General features: G+C 47.0%; 1 protein-coding gene across 4 annotated transcripts in view; it reads right to left on the bottom strand.

The window, feature by feature from the left end:
- The window catches only part of ZNF777 (zinc finger protein 777), a 29886-nt gene extending 23867 nt beyond the window's left edge, over nucleotides 1-6019 (bottom strand). Inside the window, exons 1-2 of one of the 4 annotated variants that reach the window (XM_007983365.3) lie at nucleotides 5918-6019; nucleotides 308-1165 (exon numbers count right to left, since the gene is read on the bottom strand). In XM_007983365.3, coding sequence (XP_007981556.1) covers nucleotides 308-1150 — 843 coding nt within the window. In that variant the 5' untranslated portion in view covers nucleotides 1151-1165; nucleotides 5918-6019. Of the gene's footprint in view, nucleotides 1-307; nucleotides 1166-1694; nucleotides 2545-4758; nucleotides 4886-5116; nucleotides 5297-5917 lie in introns of those variants that run through there. The other 3 variants (XM_007983364.3, XM_007983367.3, XM_073009474.1) reach the window with 3 other exon arrangements.
- Between the last annotated feature and the right edge of the window lie 12659 nt (nucleotides 6020-18678).

The following is an 18678-nucleotide window of genomic DNA, read 5'->3' on the forward strand; positions in this document are numbered from 1 at the left end:
GTAAAGCCTCTCCACGGCTCTTATCGGCCTTCGCTTTGCCTTCGTAGCCTCTCACACCATGGACAGCTCTGCTGAACACCCTTCTAAACTGACAGCCCCTGATCCCAGGGGCATTTCTGTACTAGCCTATACTCTCATCAACACAAGAAATAATTTGATTTTGGCACATCCTAGCAACTGGGATCACTATATTTTTTCCTTTCTCAACCACCCCTTTCTTACATATTATACTACATTCCTAAACCACACTCCAATTCAGATTCCTTGGATCAGCTTCCTTGGGAAGCCCCAGTTGGGATGTGCTTACCTTGGGAACTTCTCCATTGCTGCCAGGGGGCAGCCGCAGGATCCAGAAATTTCTGTTTTTCAGCAGGTTCTCCATGTTCTCCAGCCGCCTCTGCAGCAGCCCATACTCCTGCAGCAGGGTCCCCAGCACAACCCACTTGCTCTCCAGATGGTTCGCAAACTCCACGGCTGTCTTCTCGCAGTCGGCTATCTTCTTTTCATTTGTCCCCGTCCTGCCTTCCAGGGTCAGTAGCCTCATGGCCTGGGCCTCCAGCTTCCTCTCCACTGCTTGGACGGCAGCCCACACAGCCAAGCGGGTGATCTCCGCCGTGGGGAGCGGCTGTTCCTTCTGGACTGCAGAAGAGATCTGGAAGGGGGTGTCCTTTTGGGAAACCGGGCTCTGGAGCAGGGGGTCCATGTCAGTCTCGGGAACTGTTGGGGAAAGGGTCAGGGGGTCTTTCTCAGGAGCTTCAGGGGAGTGAACGGGGGCTTCTTGGTGGGGGGAGTGGGAGAGAAGGGAGATTTCTTGTTCAGCAGCAGCTGGGGGTGGATACTGGGTCCCTTCCTGGGAAGCCAGGGGGCCCTGGAGAGGAGTCTCTTGCTCAGAAGCGGCAGAACACAGGAGTGAGGGGCCCTTCTGGAGCACATGTGGCATCCGGCCAGAAGTCTCTTGCTTGGGAGCACTGGAAGTTTGGGGCAGGGAGCCTTGTCGGGGAATGGTGGGAGACAAAGGAGGAATTTCTTTGGGAGGAAGAACGCGGGATTGGAACAGAGTTTCTCGGGGGAGTCCAGCAGGGGCCTGACGTAAGGTTTCTTCTTGCGGAACACTGGGGAACGACAGAGGTGATGAGCGTTGATTCTCCATGTCCAGCTGTTGAACCTGTGTTCATGGAAGAAAGGAAAAGAGAATTGAAGGCCACAGTCTCCAGCTAGCAAAATAAATCCCAAAGACAAGTATACACATAAAAAGTGCTTCCATTTGGTAGCAATAACATGTGCCCCTCAAATATGAATCTCTTTTAGAGACCACAGCACCAATTTAGACATTAATTATAACACTATTATGAACAGCAAATGAAAGATGATTATGCCATCTTTTCTTTCTTACAGAGCCATCTCCTTTTTACAACATACACTGCACAGGTACCTTATGAACAGCAGTGTGGGAGAGGGGAAGGGTGCTGGGCTCCTGTTAGAACATGTGACTTTTGGCCCTGTCTACACCTATTGCCACCTGTGTCACTCTGGATCAGTCATTTGACCTCTCTGTTCTTAGTGCCCTGTGTCCTCATCCATAAAACGAGGATAATAATATCTGGCACACACACCACCCCCCCGAGTTGTTAGAGCAGTGAACATAAAACTTTGAGAAACAAAAGAGCAGAATTTTGTAAAAGCCAAGCACTTACTATCCCACATCTCCCAGCAGGGGTGGGGGTTCACCAGCAGGGGCCGGAACTGTTAATGTTCTTAACTGGAAGGTGGACTTGGCATCCAGCCACCACCACTTCTACGAGCATTAGGCCTTTGTGGTGCCCTGGGTTCCTTCCTTTGTTCGGTCCAAAAGTGAGGACATGACATTATCTGAAGTTTCCCAGACTCTTACTCTTTGATAACAGTTGCACTGCAGACTCATCTCAATGAGTCAGTATGGTATATGTTCGACTTGGACACATCTTCTATGTGCCCGGCCCCTGCTGTAGAGGCTGAATGGGCTTCTGGATATTCTGGCCTGGCTTCTGCTATAAGCAGAGCGAGACATCAAGGCAGGTGAAGGCAGGCAATTCAACCACTCCTAGGAGTGGGCAGTGATCCACTGCAGTAGGTGTGCTCAGGTGGTCTGGGTTCCACCCTTGGGTTTCCGAGGTGGGGAATGAGGAAGCAGTGAGGCCTGGAAGGACGGGCAGCAGAGCAGAAGTCAGCGGACTGGTGACTGGTATCCAGATTTGGGGGGACTAGACCACCACAAAGACTTGGAGTCTTTCTGGGATCTCAATGACCCACGCTCTCCTTGTTCCCCACCCTGCCATACTCACATTGAGAGAATTCTTGACTCACTGGGAGGCAACGCCACGATTTTCTGTGAGTATCTAGTTATGTATTTACCTACCTAGATCATCAATATCTTTCAGAACCGAATACAATTTCTCCTGTAACAATGTCTGTCCACTCCCTCATCATCTTCCTTCAGTGAATCTGCTCAGTCACTATGCTCTATATCCAAGTGGTCTTTACTTAAAATTTCAGTTTTCTTCAGTTGAAAATGAGCATATCCCCAGTGTTCAGTCTGACATATAGTATGTGTATAGTATGGGCCTGAAGAGTACATTGTTGAGTTACAACAAAATTATTAGGATAAATAATGACGTTCCTTTAGTCACCTATCAGAGACTTATCTTAAGCTATTCCATATCTTCTACAGCTTTTTTCTTTTATTGGTTCACTTACAGGTGACTTAACTGTGACAGCATCATACTTTTAAGCCATGGATTGAATACTGAAGATCCCAGTCACAAAAGGTTTTTGAGGTAGTATCGTCTAATGGCCTCTACGGCGAACCAGACATGAGCACTAATCAGCTGAGAATGGCTAACAATTATCCAGTATTTATTATGTGCCGTGAGCTGTGTTAAGCATTTTAAAGGATTATCTCATTTAATCCTCACAAATTCTATGAAACAGGTACTACTAGAGTTACTACCCATACTTAGTACAGGAAGACACTGGGGACAGGAGAGGCTAAGCAACCTGCCCCAGGTCACCCAGTGTTCTGGTTCCACAGCCTGCAGGCTACCTCCAGGCCTTAACTGTCAACTGAGGCAGCTGACCAGGCAGGTGTGTGCTCTGAATCCTTTTTACCTCTAAAATCCCGAGGCCAAATATTATTAATACACAAAGACTTGTGGCAGGTTTGATAGGGCTGGAAGAGGTGGGGAGGAAGGCCTTGCCTTTAGAGATATTATCATTTCAGTTGGAAACCTAATGAAAGTTTTGGGTTCTTGTCCTCAAAAAAGACACAAGGGCACATACATAGAATTTTGCAAACATTTTCAAGGAACTCACAGACCCCTAAACCTGCAGGCTCATCAACAGCTAAGCCATCTCTCAACTCTTCACTGAGGTGAAGGAAGCGCTGGGGGCCCTCAAGGCTAGGCGCCTGGCTCTCAGGGAAAGTGAGTGCCTAACACAACACAATAGGCACATTACAGCCCTTGCCTCAGAGGGAGATTAGGGTATCTGCCTAGCACTAGAAAGAAGGGGGAAAAAAAAATCCCAGGGGAGCAAGTGAGTCTCTGAGTAATGCAGAGGTTTAACTGAAACAATGAAAAAAAAAAAAAAAAAAAAAAAAAGCCTCCACTATAGTAGACAGAGCCAGCAGACCAAGGCATCTTTACCAGCTAGACAAATCAGAGCTCAAAAGAAAATACTATTTCTTTGCTATTATTAGACTGTCTCTCTCCATTTCCGGATTTGGAGGACTGTAGAGGGGCCACAGGAGTGTGTTCCCTCCCTCGCCTCCCAAATAAAAGCCCTTTGCTATAATTTCATCCATCCCAGTGAACCTGTGGCTTATCTCACCCTAAGCAGAAAGAAATGGCCAAAGAGAGGGAGGGAGCTGTAAATATATCTAAAACTAATAAGCTCAAATTCTCAAATTGCTGGTAGGGGGTTGGAGGGAGAATTCTTTTGAACCATATTCATAGGATTTAACCGTCCCTCCTTCTCCCACGGATCAGGAGCGGACAGAGCCTCCAGGATTCATGCCACATTAGCAGAAGCATCCATAACCACAGTATCTGACTTATTAAGAAAGTCGTAGCATTTTTTTGAATGACCCAGTATGGTTCACCCAGCATTATATACCATTCAAGGGCCTGGAAGGACTGAGTCCAGAATAAGGCATGTAAAAATCTTCGTTTTATTTTACTTTCTCAAGAGTTTTTTTTTTAATTAAAGAATTGGGAGGCTTTTTAGAAAGCTATATATCCTGCCTCCTTCCTGTGTACACAATAGGAAACTGAGGCTCAGAGGCACTGACTCCCATGCAGTAATCCTCTCACTAACATGGCCAGGGCGTCTCAAAGAGCAGGTCTGCGGGAGGATCTGAGGGATGATTTTTAAAGAGTGGCTCCCTGAAGAGGAACATCAGCCCCCAACCCCCGAGAAGCTCACTCCCCAGACACCATCTGTCAGGACACCCAAAGTTTAGCCCGCGACCTTTCAGACGCAGAGGCCGGAGGCCGAGGCTTGAGCTCAGAGGGTCACCTGCTCCCACCGCGGAGATGCCCAGCTGGGTGCTGCCCGGCCTCCCCCGCCGCCTCCGACGGGCCGCGTCTGCTGCCAGGGCGGCCCAGGCCCCTCACCCAGGGGCGGCCACCGCCACAGCCACCCCCTCCCCGTCCAGGTCCGCAGCCCGCCGGGCAGGCCTTTCTGGGGCCGCCGCACCGTGCCACGGATGCCTTGCTACGTGACCTTGGGGCCGGAAGGGCGGGTGGCCGCCAGATGTCTGTGCCTCAGTGTCTCCGTTCTGCGAAATGGGAGAGCCGCGTCAGCGCCGCGCCCGGGCCGGCGAAGGCTCCGCGGGGCCGAGCTCTGCGGAAAACGTGCCGGCCGCTACCCCGACGGACGCAGCGCGGGCCCCGCAGGGAGCGAGCGCGCCTCCGGGCGCCCCACCTCGGGGCCGCGTGTGTGCCGGGCCGGGCGTCAGCGCAGCCTCGCACGGACGGCGGTGGGGCCCGTAGCCCTCCCCCACCGCCCGGGTCAAGACGCGCGGGCCCCTCCAGGGCGCCCCCACCCCCCGCGCCAACGTCGCAGCATTTCTGCCCCTTACCAAGATCCCAGGCCGGGCCGCCGAGCCGGGGACACGCAGGCCGTCCCCGGGGCCCCGAGGCCGCGCGTCCGTGCGCGCGCGGGCGGCCCTCACAGGAGCCGGGGCCGCCTCGGCCATGGCCCTGCGCTGTCCGACCCGGGCCCCCGGAGTCGCCGCCGCTACTGCCGCCGCCGCCGCCGCCGCTGCCGCTGTTGCGCGCGGCCCCACGCAGGCCCGGCCGCCCGGCGCTCTCCGCAGGCGGCGCCGGCCCAGCCCTGTCTTCCCCGCCGGGACTCGCGCGCGGCCGTCGGGCCCCGGCCTGCTCGGGGCGCGCGGGGCGAGCGGGCGCGGGGGCCGCGGAGCCCGGGCGGCGGCGTCGGAGCGGGGCGCGCGGCTGTGCGGGCGGCCCGGCCGGCTGCGTACCGGCGGCGAGCTGGGCCCCGGCCCTCAACGGCGGCCCCCGGCCCGCGCGCCGCCCCTCTGCGGCCGCGGCTGGGACCCCGGCTCCGGCCCCGGCCCCGGCTGCGAGCTGCGCTGCCGTCCCGGCGCCTCTTCAGCAGGGGAGCTGCACAGCAGCTGCCATGTTGCTACAAACTGCATCCTGGGAGGCATGTCCCTCTCAGGCCGTTTAAAGAGAAACACTCCGAGGCTCGTCGGAGGCTGCCGGAACCCAGACAGCTCCATCTACAGCCGGTAGGAGCGAACAGTGTCGAGCGAGCCGCCCGGCGGCGACGGACACGCCCTGAGCCCGGGCCAGCCCGTCGTGGAGCCCGGGCCGAACCGCCGGGGCCTCCCACCCTCCAGGACCCTCCGGCCTCTCACCTGGGGTCCTCTCCTGCCCGGACACCCTCGGGCGAGGCCGGGAGGCGCGCGGGCGGAGGCGAAGTCGGAGCGCGCAGCCCAGGCGACGTGCTGGGGTCTGGAGGCGGCTTGATTGGCTCCGACAGCCTTCCTCCCGCCGATCCCCTGCGCCTCTCACACCCAGAACCCGGGGTCGTTCCCTTTCAAAACCTGCGCTCACAAAGGGATCTAAGAAACCCGTCACACCAGAGAAAGCCCGGAGTTCATGTGACCAGCTCAGTGCAGCCCGGGTTCCAGGGACGCGGGCTGTGCTTCCAAGGGGAGCCAGGGGGTTGGGTGCTTTTGTGAAATGCCCGAGTGTTGTTTTCGACATGAAAGGACAGAATTCCTAGAATCAGACCCTGCTGGGGATGGAAGTGGCCAGACGGGTCATTTAGGAGGAAACTGAGGCCGAGTGGGAGGTGACTTGTTTACCCTCAGTCACAGTATGAATGAATGCTCTTTGTAACCATGAGAAGTCCCAAAAGAAATGCAGGAGCTTAGAGTCGAAGACTCCCCTTCCTGGACAGGTCCACTTAACCGTGTATTAATTGAATACCTACGAGGTGGCGAGAACTGGGGACAAATTGAAAAGGAAAAAAAAAGAAGAAACTATAGGCAGGCGTCCTGGTTATTAGCGATGAAGCCCAACTGGAACTAACTTAAGTGGGGGGGAAGGCGGGGGGAGCAGAGGACATGTGTTTACCTAATGGAACCCCAGGCGTGGAGCTGGTCTTGGAAGGCAACAGGACTCAGTATGCTGGCAGCTCAGATAATGGAAAGTTATAGCCGGCGCGGTGGCTCATGGCTGTAATCCCAGCACTTTGGGAGGCCGAGGTGGGCAGATCACGAGGTCAAGAGATTGAGACCAACCTGGCCAACATGATGAAAACCTGTCTCTACTAAAAATACAAAAATTAGCTGGACGTGGTGGCACGGCCCTGTAGTCCCAGCTACTCGGGCTGGCTGCGGCAGGAAAATCGCTTGAACCCGGGAGGCAGAGGTTGCAGTGAGCCGAGATTGGGCCACTGCACTCCAGCCTAGGGGACAGATCAAGACTCCATCTCAAAAAAAGAAAAAAAAAAAAGGAAAGTTACGGATAGAGGTAAGGCCAGAGCTATGCATCCTGTCCCCTCCCTTCCCTTAGGCTAGAGTTCTCACTCAGGTCTTTATGCATTTCCTAACGTGTGCATTCGTAAACAATGCACACTACGGGTTTTGGTGTTTTTACATTTTATGTGAATGATATTATCCAGTCCCTATCCGGTTGCAACTTGCTTTTTTCCATGGGTCATTTTGTTTTTGAGATACAGACATGTTTAAACAAAAATATCTGGTTCATTCATTTTACCCACAATATAGTATTTCATTGAATACATAAACTGCAGTTTACGTTCCATTCGCCCTAGAGGAATGAGAACAAACATCTGCATGCATGTCTCATTGTGCACTGCTAAAGTGCGTCTCGAGAGACGCCTAGACATGGGACTCTGGATGGCAAGAGCACCTTCATCTTTCCCTGGCTTCCCGAACTGCTCCCTGAAGGGATGGTGCCCACTTACACATCCACCATGGTGTAATTTTCTCTTTCTCCATCCTGGCTCATACTTACTGATAATGGACTCAGAACGTTTGCCGACATGATGAGTGTGAAATGGTAGCTCATTATTTTAATTTGTATTTGTATTAATGAAGTTGGGCATCTTTTCATGTTTACTAGACATTTGGTTTCTTCCTCTGTAAATTTCCTCTTCATATCATTTGCCAATGTTTCTGTTGTGACATCTTTTTCTTATTGGCTTATAGTTGTTTCATTAAAAATCTATTCTGGATGTTAATGATATCACCAAACATTTAATGTAATTACTAATACGACTGCATTTAAATCTACCATCTTACTAGTTATTTTCTATGTGTTCAGCTGTTCAGTGATACCCCTCTCTCTCTCTCTCTCTCTCTCTCTCTCTCTCTCTCTCTCTGCCTGCTTTGGGGTTGAGGTTTTTTTTTAAAATTCTATTTTTATATTAATACTCTATTTTTTAGTAATTTCTATTTTCACCATTCTTTTACTAGTTACATATAATGGTTGTCCTCAGTTTTACAATATACATCTTTAATTTTTTAATAGTCTACGTAAATTATGCCACTTCACATATGGTGCGATAACCTTACAACAGGTTATCCCTACCATCTTTTATACTGTTGTTAGCATACATTTGATGTTTATGTATATAATCTCTACAATACCTTGTTAGATGTGCAGATGGCAAATATCTTCTCCCAGCCTGTCTTTTAACATGTTTCATGGTAAGTGTTGCATAAACATTAAACATTTTTAAATTAAAGTATTATTTATATGCTATGTAATGCAGATTTCAAGTTTATGGCTTGTCTAGCTTTGACAAATGCGAAGACTTATGTACTCCATACCTGCCATCAAGATATAAAACATTTCAGCTGGGCACGGTGGCTCATGCCTGTAATCCTAGCACTTTGGGAGGCCAAGGCGGGTGGATCACCTGAGATCAGGAGTTCAAGACCAGGCTGGCCAACATGGTGAAACCCCATCTGTACTAAAAATACAAAAATTAGCCGGTCATGGTGGCAGGCGCCTGTAGTCCCAGCTACTCAGGAGGCTGAGGCAGGAGAATCGCTTGAACCTGGGAGGTGGAGGTTGCAGTGAGCCAAGATCGTGCCACTGTACTCCAGCCTGGGCAAGAGAGCAAAAATTCTGTCTCAAAATAAATAAATAAATAAATACATAATAAATAGATAAATAAATAAAGCATTTCATTACTGAAGAAAGTTCCCTTATGTTCTTTTTCAGTCTGAGTTCTGATGAATCCATGCATCTGTGTTCTGCCATGGTAGATTACTTTTGCCTTTTCATAGAAATGGAATCATACATATACACTCTTCTGTATGTAGGTTCCTTTAGTCAGCATACTGCTTTTGAGATTCAGTCATGCTGTTGCATTTTCAGTAGTTCAGTCCTTTGTGTTTCTCAGTAGTACATATTTCATTTCACAAAATTATATGCTTAATATGAATTTACTCCTATAATTGTGTATACTCTTGGTTTATTTTCCCCCCACAAGATTACCAACTGTATATTTGCACATTAATACTAAATACTGTGCAGTCAGCTGCAGATTTTTGTTATTAATTTATCACAATAGGAATTGTTTCAAAAACAGTATTAAATTTTTAGCAAAAAGTGTTTTGTATTTTCTTCAGTAAATGGTTCTTCTTTTTTTTTTTTTTTTTTTTTTTTTTTGAGACGGAGTCTTGCTCTGTCGCCCAGGCTGGAGTGCAGTGGCCGGATCTCAGCTCACTGCAAGCTCCGCCTCCTGGGTTCCCGCCATTCTCCTGCCTCAGCCTCCCGAGTAGCTGGGACTACAGGCGCCCGCCACCTCGCCTGGCTAGCTTTTTGTACTTTTTAGTAGAGACGGGGTTTCACCATATTAGCCAGGATGGTCTTGATCTCCTGACCTCGTGATCCACCCATCTTGGCCTCCCAAAGTGCTGGGATTACAGGCTTGAGCCACCGCGCCCGGCCTCTTCTTTTTAAAAACATTTTGTATATTATATTATTATTTATTTCTGATTACTGCATTGTGGTTTTAAAGAGTAGCCTGAGTAAAATATGTTATTTGGAATTTGTTGTGATTTGCTTTGCAACCTATTTTTGTAAATATTCCATGTATACTTGAAAAGAACAAAATCTCTAACTGTTTCGACAAGACTAGTTGAATATGCTTTTGAAGGGCCGGGCGCGGTGGCTCAAGCCTGTAATCCCAGCACTTTGGGAGGCCGAGACAGGCGGATCACGAGGTCAGGAGATCGAGACCATCCTGGCTAACACGGTGAAACCCCGTCTCTACTAAAAATACAAAAAAAAAACTAGCCGGGCGAGGTGGCGGGCGCCTGTAGTCCCAGCTACTCCGGAGGCTGAGGCAGGAGAATGGCGTAAACCCGGGAGGCGGAGCTTGCAGTGAGCTGAGATCCGGCCACTGCAGTCCAGCCCGGGCTACAGAGCAAGACTCCGTCTCAAAAAAAAAAAAAAAGAATATGCTTTTGAAATTTTCTATATCCTTACTAATTTTTCTTTATCAATTACAGAGAGAAGTATGTAGAAATCTCCTATTGTGACTTTTCCTTTTTTTTCTTTGTAATTCTGTCAGTTTTTGCATTATATATTTTGAGGCCACGGTGTTAGGAACATTGAACCTCGTTTTTTTTTTTCATAACGTTGTGATCTTATTTATTGTAGTAATGCTTTTTGCATTAAAGCCTGTTTTGTCCAGTAATATTAATGCTCCAGCTTTCTTTTGGTTAATGTTTGCTGGTATATCTTTTTCTGTCCAGTGAATTACTTTGAACTATTTTGTGCCCTCCCGTTTTAGGTATATTGCTTGCAAACGTCATGTCACAGGATGTCAAGCATCATTTTGCCTGTGTCTGGGAATTGAGGCTAAGGCTCAGTACTAAGGACAATAGTTGTGAGGAACCCCACATTTTAACTTCATGTGGCCGAAAGGAGTTAGACAGTCACTTACAGAGCTGACCAGGAGGTACCACCTCAGGACTGGCCTCCACTGACACCCCTACCCCCATACACAGAAACAGAAGACTTCAAGAGAGGGAGATTGTTGGCTATTCCTTCCGTTTCCACCACATGAGAGAGTCTTGGTCTCCTTTTGTGGGAGCCCAGGACATGGCTCATGAGCCTTTTCAGTCTCCATCTTCCACTGTAGGGAAGAAGAGGAGACCTTTGATATGTGTCTCCTGAAGTGTGTGGATGTACTGAATCATGGAAACAGTATTTCATGTCGATTTCTGAAGAAGTAACTCATCAGAGTAGGGCTTAAAGCAACATAGGGGCAGGTGGGGCTATTCCCACTCCATCCCAGTTCCTCTCAACCTGATGGTGCGATGAGACCTCATCAGCTTCCTTGCCTCCCTGGGACAGAGCAGGGAGGGCAGGGAGGGGCAGGGACTCTGTGGCTGCTGTGAGCCACAGGCCACAGGATGAGACGTCTGCCCCTGAGAAAGAGTTAGGGTCAATACTTTCCAGATCCCTCTCTTAGGAGTGATTCTCAGTGTCAGAGCAGGTGAGGGTGAAGCTGAGCACTACTCCACTTACCTGGATGCTACCATACCAGCAGATGCCTGCAGTCACAGGTGGAACCAAGCTGAATGAAGGTTCTCCATCAACAGATGGAAGCACATTTTCCTCTACCTCCTTTTTGACCTTATAAAGCCAAAAGTGAAGCTTTGTGAAGGCCTAGGCTAGTGTCTGTGAGGGAAGCATGACAGGGTCTGAAGAACAGACCACATGTTCTCTTCACCCCAAGGTAGATCTAGCCTGAACCAGAGTTGAGGGTACCTGAGTTCTGTGTTGAGCTTCACTCAAAGTTCAAATGTGCCTCACATTAAGACTGAAATGAGACTTTCCTTATAACAGAAAGTGATGAAATATAGTATTAGAATTTTGACAAGATGTCATATGGTATCAAATAGCTGGAAAGCAAGGAAGGGTTGATATAGCACAATTACAGGGTAGTCATGAAGAAAAAGGAAAACTATTTTATGGTTATGCTTCAATGAATTAATACTCCTAAAACTTAAAAGCATAGAGCTGGATTTTTGTTTTCTTTTATAATCTGATAACTTGTTTTTAATCTAGAGAGCTTATTTTGTTTATATTTGTAGTGAATACAGATGTATTTAGATTTTTTTCATCATTTTATTTTATGATCTTTTCATCACTTCTTTCTCCCTTTCCCTGCCTTCTATTATATTAATGAAACTTTCTTCATTCAAATTTTCTCCCTCTGCTAGGCAACATTCTATTTCTATTCATCTAGCAGTTTTAATGAACATTTTAAACGTGTGTTTGACTCACAAAGTCTATATGTAATTGATATCTCTGCACTTATCTTGAAGTCACAAGGACCATAGGATACTTTCATTTTAATCATACTCCATCCACCTTACATGTGATTGTTTTCTAGTATTTTAGTTCCATTTTGTTGTATCCCTAAAATTCATATTGTTTTATAAAGTCAATGCATGTTAAGATTTACCCACATTTACTGATATTTTTTCTCACCATTGTTTCTTCTTATATCCTTCTCCTACTGGATTTACCTACTGAGTTCAAGTTTCTTCTTCCCGAAAGATAGTCCCTAATAGTTTGTTTTCAGTGAGGGTCTATGAATGGAATATCTGAGTTTTTATTTTCTGAAAACATCTTTATTTGGTTTTGCTGTTGTATGATAGTTGATCAGGGTATAAAATCTTCATTGACAAAAAAAAAAAAAAAAAAATCTTCATTGACAGTATTTTCCCTTACCACTTTGTAGATGTTAGTCCATTGTCTTCTGACTTCCATGTTTACCATAAAAGAGTCTATTGTCAATCTAGTAGTTTTCCTTAGAAGCCAATCTGGTTTTTTCCTCTGGTTGTTTTCAGGATGTCCTCTTTGTTTTTGGTGTTTGATAGTTTTATCACAATATTTTTACATGTGACTTTACCTTTTGTTGATGAAAATAGTCAAACTATAAAATATTTGAAGAGATTTTTTTTCTGAGCCAAATACAAGTGACCAAGAAGTCAACAAAGAAAAAAAAATGAGTGACCAATGGCCCATGACATAGCCCCAGGGGATCCAAAGTGGCTGGGCTACAGCTTGTTTTTTTATATTTTAGGGAGACACAGGACATCAATGAATACATGTAAGACGTACATTGGTTTGGTCTGGAAAGGCAGGAAAACTGGAAGCAGGGCCTTCCAGGACATAGGTGGATTCAAAGATTTTCTCATTGGCAATTGACTGAGTTATTAGCTAAAGACCTGGAATCAATAGGAAGGAATATCTAGGTTAAGATAAGGGGTTGTGAAGACCAAGGTTTTATCATGCAGATGAAACCTTCAGGTAGCTGGCTTCAGAGCTCTTCTGAGACCTAAAAAGATGCCAGACTCTTAGTTAATTGTCTCCTGGATCGTGGAAAAGACCTGGAAAGAAACAGGGATTTTCTATAGAATGTAGATTTTTCCCTTCAAGAGACAGCTTGGCAGGGCCATTTTAAAATATGTCAAATAAATAAGTTTTGGGATAAAACACTTCAATTTTTTCAGGGCCTGCTATTTTTCATGTGATGCTACACTAGAGTCAGGCTAGAAATTGTGTCTTATTGCTACAAAAAGTCTTTTCTGGCAGTCTTGGGATCTCCATTTTAATGTTAATGCTAGTCAGCTGTGCCTGAATTCCAACAGAGGGCGGGTATAATGAGGTATGTCCGACCTCCACTTCCCATCATGGCCTGAACTAGTTTTTCAGGTTAGCTTTGGAATGCCCTTGGCTGAGGGAAGGGTCCATCAGTCAGTTGGGGAGCTTAGAATTTTATTTTTGGTTTATATTCTATTTACCTTATTCAGGACTTGTGCCTCTTAAATTTGAAGATTTATATCTTTCATCAAATTTTGAAAATTGTTAGCCATTCTTTTTTTTTTTTAAGTTTCTTTTCTCCCGATTTCCTAATCATTGCTTTCTAGATGAGAGCAGCTGATTAGATAGAGGCATGGCAAATATTCCTAGCCTATGTTGTTAACATGTCATGTTTCTGTCCATAATTTTCTGTGTCCTTCATTCTGGGTACTTTTCTTATCTAGCTTTGATTTAACTAATTCTTTTCAGCTGTATCTAGTCCTGCAGTTTCACCATTCCATTAAAAAGTGTTCAAAGAGTATATATTGTATATATTCTAGAAATTCTGTTTCAAATACTACTTTCTTTTTTTATAGTATCTTGATTTTTTAAAAATTAGAGACTTTTGCACTCCTAGTATCTTGTTTTATGTTAGGGTTTGGTGATTTCTAGTTCTATGCTTTTCCCACTCTGCTTTTTCTACTTTGTGCCCTCTGTTAGTCTTACACATTACTAAAATACTCATTTTATATTCTCTTCTGGATTATCTTTACATGAATTCAAGCTCTTGGATTTTAATCTGCTGCTTGTGTTCTCACTGATGGTGGATTGTTTCCTTGTGGATTTTGCAACGTGTGACTATGAGCTTACACTGAGCAGGGCTTGTGGTCTGGATTGTGGGATGGTTCCTCCTGTTTTTGAATTTGCTTCAGTCAGAAACCTCAAGTGCTATCACTGGGCTAAGGCCAATTTTTATGTCAATGTATCAGCCCAGTGGATAATGTACATTTGAATCACAAACCTGTATGAGGTACTAGCTGTAGTTTTGAATTCTGAAGGAAGATACCACCCCCTCTGGTGCCATCACCCAGAGTCCAGCCTGAAACAGATAAGCTCTCTGTGGTCTGTGGCAGCCGTGGAGCTACGCCACTCACATCTCCATTCAGGAACTTACTATTCAGCTGCAAGGTGCCCTGCTAACAGCTTAAGTAGTGAACCCCTTCAGAAAATGCCCTGGTTTTCATGCTTTTCTTGGACAGCCCCAGTCCATGGCTGAGCAGGTGGGATCCTAGGGCCTGGTTATTTCTGCCCAACATGGAACTTCTCTGAGAGGCAGTATTTGCTCTTGAGCCCCTCATCGGGTTGGCTGAAACAGATCCACATCCTGCTGTTCCTGCTTCCTTACCTCTTTCCTTTCACAGGTATTGGCCCTGCCTTGTGGCCTAAGACTTGCCTGAAAGATCCTGCTTCCTCCCCCATTTATCTTCTACAGGCATTATTCCCCAGTAGACCTCCTGAACTCCAAGCCGTATCTCAGTGTCTGCTTCCCAGAGATGCAACTAACACAACATCCTTTGTTGTTGGGATGCTTTTTTTTCTGAACCATGTATTTAATGAAGATGAGGCCCTCGAAAATGAGGCCTCAAGGGGCTTCATGTGGAGTTGCCAGTTTTTACCTCTGTTGGCCCAAGGCCTACATATCCTTCTCCTCACCCTACTCCAGGTAGGCCCAGCAGCGACCCATGTGCTGACAACTTGGGTGTACAGTTTTGCCTTCGTTTGGGGCACACTGGAGTTTCCTTTTATTTCATTCTATCTTAGCTCCATATTTAAAGTTATGTTTGGCCAGGTGCAGTGGTGGCTCGCACCTATAATCCCAGCACTTTGGGAGGCTGAGGCGGGCAGATCATGAGGTCAGGAGACCTATACCATCCTGGCTAACACGGTGAACCCCCGTCTCTACTAACAATACAAAAAAAAATTAGCTGGGCGTGGTGGCGGGCACCTGTAGTCCCAGCTACTCAGGAGGCTGAGACAGGGGAATGGCCTGAACCTGGGAGGCGGAGCTTGCAGTGAGCCGAGACCGCGCCACTGCACTCCAGCCTAGGTGACAGGGCGAGACTCTGTCTCAAAAAAAAAAAAAAGTTACGTTTATGAGGTCCTACCTGGAACTTCCAGATGTAGTTGGGTCATACAATCCACAATATTTGCATTTATGACTCTGACCAAATTTTTTTTATAAAACATAATTATTTAAGTGTATGTATTTCATGTCTAAACTGTGTTTTTAATGTCTTTAAATAATCAGGTACAACTGTACAACTCTGGGTTAAAAGAAACTTGACAATTACAACAAAATTAGAAACTTCGTTTTATAGCTGTCAGGGAATAAAGGCCTCCTTATGACTTCTAAGTTTCTTCCTCATTTTTAAAATTTTTTTTTTTTTTTAATTTTTTGAGATGGAGTTTCATTCTTGTTGCCCTGGTTGGAGTGCAATGGCATGATCTTGGCTCACTGTAATCTTCACCTCCTGGGTTCAAGCAATTCTCCTGCCCATTCTCCCGAGTAGCTGGGACCTCCTGTTCTGTTTCGGCCTCCCAAAGTGCTAGGATTACAGGCATGAGCCACCACGCCCGGCCTCTTGCCTCATTTTTAAACAGACAACTTTTACACACAAAGTGAGAGATGGTCTCATGAGGTGACAGACGGAGCCTGAGCAGGGGTCTGCGGGAAAAACAGGGGAGGTATCAGTTCCACCTGGAGAGATCAGGGAAGGCTGGGTGATGCTTTGGGCCAAGACCTGGGGGAAAGTGGGAGTGCACCAAGTGGTCCATGAGGAGGGGAAGGACACGACATGCAGTGGGAACGGCATGGTGCTTAGGGAAAGGCTGGCAGTTCGGTTTGTCTAGAGGGTGAGATGCAAGCGGAGGAGCAGAACAAGGAAGGAGTGCCCTCATGAGGGGCTGGATGTGCTGCGCTGAAGTATGCATTTCAGCAAGCAGATGACGGGGAGCCACTGGAGTACTTTACATCAGGGAGCCTCAGTAAGCAGACTTACCAGTTAAAAAGGCCCCCCTGGGTCAGTATGAAGGATGGACTGGTGCAGGGTGGGGGTAGGAGTTATAGACTTAAGGCCCAGAGAGACCTCTAACAAGCCTTCAATGTGGAAAAATTATTGACAAATGTCAGAGGAATGTCAGCGTAATAGTTACAAGTGGCCAGGGCAGTCTTCAAAGATCTTGATGCTATTGAGATGGTTAAAGTGCAGCTTAACCCATCTTGTCTTCAGTCTGCCTGTGAACATGACAATGATGCTGCATTGCTACTTAACAATGGAAAGAGTTGGAGGGAGGGGGCCATCTTCAGAAGCATCGGGAATAAGAAAACAAAACTGTAAAAAGATGAAGGAAAAGATGTCAAGAGGAGGCAACAGCAAATGAGCACCTTTTGATGGGCAACAGAGGGTGGCCAAGATGAAGGAATGGCTGGAATGATGAACCTCAAATGTTCTCATTTTGGCACAAGTTATTTCAGTGCCAGAACATATATGAACGTCCCAGGGAGTATTTGGCCTGGCCTCAGAGAAGCAATGAGGGTTGCCCTGAGTTTTGGGAGGTGTGGTAAGCTGAATAACACATCCCTCCGCCCAGGATGTCCACATCCTAGTCCCCAGAACCTATGAATGTGTTAACCTTATGTAGCAAAAGGGACTTTGCAGACTTCGTTAAATTTGGATCTTGAGAGGGAGAGATTATCTAAGTGAGCCCAATGTAATCCCAAGGGTGTTTAATGAAAGTAAGGCAGGGCAGTGAGTCAGAAAAAGATGTGACAATGAAAACAGAGGTCAGAGTGATTCCTGTGGAGGAAGGGGCCACAAGCCAAGGAATGGAGGGAGCCTTAGAGGTTGGAAAAGGGGAGGAAATGAATTTTCCTATGAAGCCTCTGCCTCTGGAAGCAATTCTGCCCTCATGATACCTTGATTTTGGTTCCAGAACTCATTTTGGATTCTGATCACCAGAATGGTAAGATAAACGTGTGCTGGTTTCAGCCACTAGGTTCCTTATCATTTGTTACAGCAGCAGCAGCAGCAGCAGCAGGAAACTACTAGAGGAAAGGAACCCTGTGCTTGGCCAAGCATGACGCTTTGGGACAGTGGTAGTGCAAGGGTTCCCAGGAAGTCCTTGGGGAGTGGTGGCCCTCTCATTCACTGGTACTCGTCTGGTCTCCCTCGCAACTGACTGGGCACCTCCTCTGGATGTATGAAGCAGAACTCAACTCCCCTGCCCAAACCTGCTCCTGTGTTCTCTGTCTTGGTGAGAGGCACCCAAACCAGAGACCAAGGAGTGCTTCATTTAGGAAACCATGCACCAGTTCTGGCCACAATACTCCAGATTTCTGCATGTGGTGTGTGGATGAGAGGGAGTGTGAGAACACACAAGATCACTGGGGAGGGTATGGGGTGAAGAGGTGCCCCAAGCTGGACAGACACCAGAGGCTATTCCAGACTCAGCCAGGGGGCAGATGGACCAGAAGCACAGCAGAGAGGTCAGGACTGACAAGGAGGGCAGCACGTTCCCATCCCCAGTTATCCTCACAGCAGCCAGGGCAGATCGTCTCCCATGCCCGCTGTGGCAAAAATTAAGGTGGATTTGACATTTTCATTTTCTTAAAAAGGCTATGACCAAAACAGAAGACTGAAAACTCGAGATAAAATGGTAATGATTATTAACTCTGGCTGATGGGAATATGGGTGCTAGCCTGGCTCAACTGCCATTGGCTAGACTTTGCTCTAAGACCTGGATTACAACTACAGGCATCACGATCCTTTCTTCACCTCATGCCCAGCCAAGAAAAGATGCAAGAGGCCAGGTGTGGTGGCTCACGTCTGTAATCCCAGCACTTTGGGAGGCCAAGGTGGGCAGATCACCTGAGATCGTGAATTTGAGGCCAGGCTAGCCAACATAGTGAAACCCCATCTCTACTAAAAACACAAAAATTAGCCAGGTGTGGTGGCTGGTGCCTGTAATCCCAGCTACTTGGGAGGCTGAGGCAGGAGAATCACTTGAACTCAGGAGGCGGAGGTTGCAGTGAGCCAGGATTACACCACTAGACTCCAGCCTGGGCAACAGAGCGAGACTCTGCCTCAAAACAAAACAAAACCCCAAAAACATGCAAGAAGAAAGCATCCAACATCCATTTATCTTGGATACTCTGCAATTTTTCTCCCAGACTTTCCTAACTTCATGTATGTCATCTCAAATCATACACAATGTAATGACATAAACTATGTTTATATCCTGTTGGAAAGTGATTTGATGTGTTTTGATTCTCTCTCTAAATGTCAGTTTCTCTTCACAGAGTCAAATCTCTCTGGAATCTTCCATTCCTAGTTCTCAAGGTCAGTCACCTGTCTGGGTCCAGGTGACCAAGCCCAGAAGGAGGGCATTATGAAAGCTGACCGGACAGCCCCTTGGAGGGCATGTTTGGGGGCATCAGTGACAAAGCCTAGGAATGGAACCCAACAAACTG

Source organism: Chlorocebus sabaeus, chromosome 21 (assembly GCF_047675955.1).
Source record: "Chlorocebus sabaeus isolate Y175 chromosome 21, mChlSab1.0.hap1, whole genome shotgun sequence".
Lineage (NCBI taxonomy): Eukaryota > Metazoa > Chordata > Mammalia > Primates > Cercopithecidae > Chlorocebus > Chlorocebus sabaeus.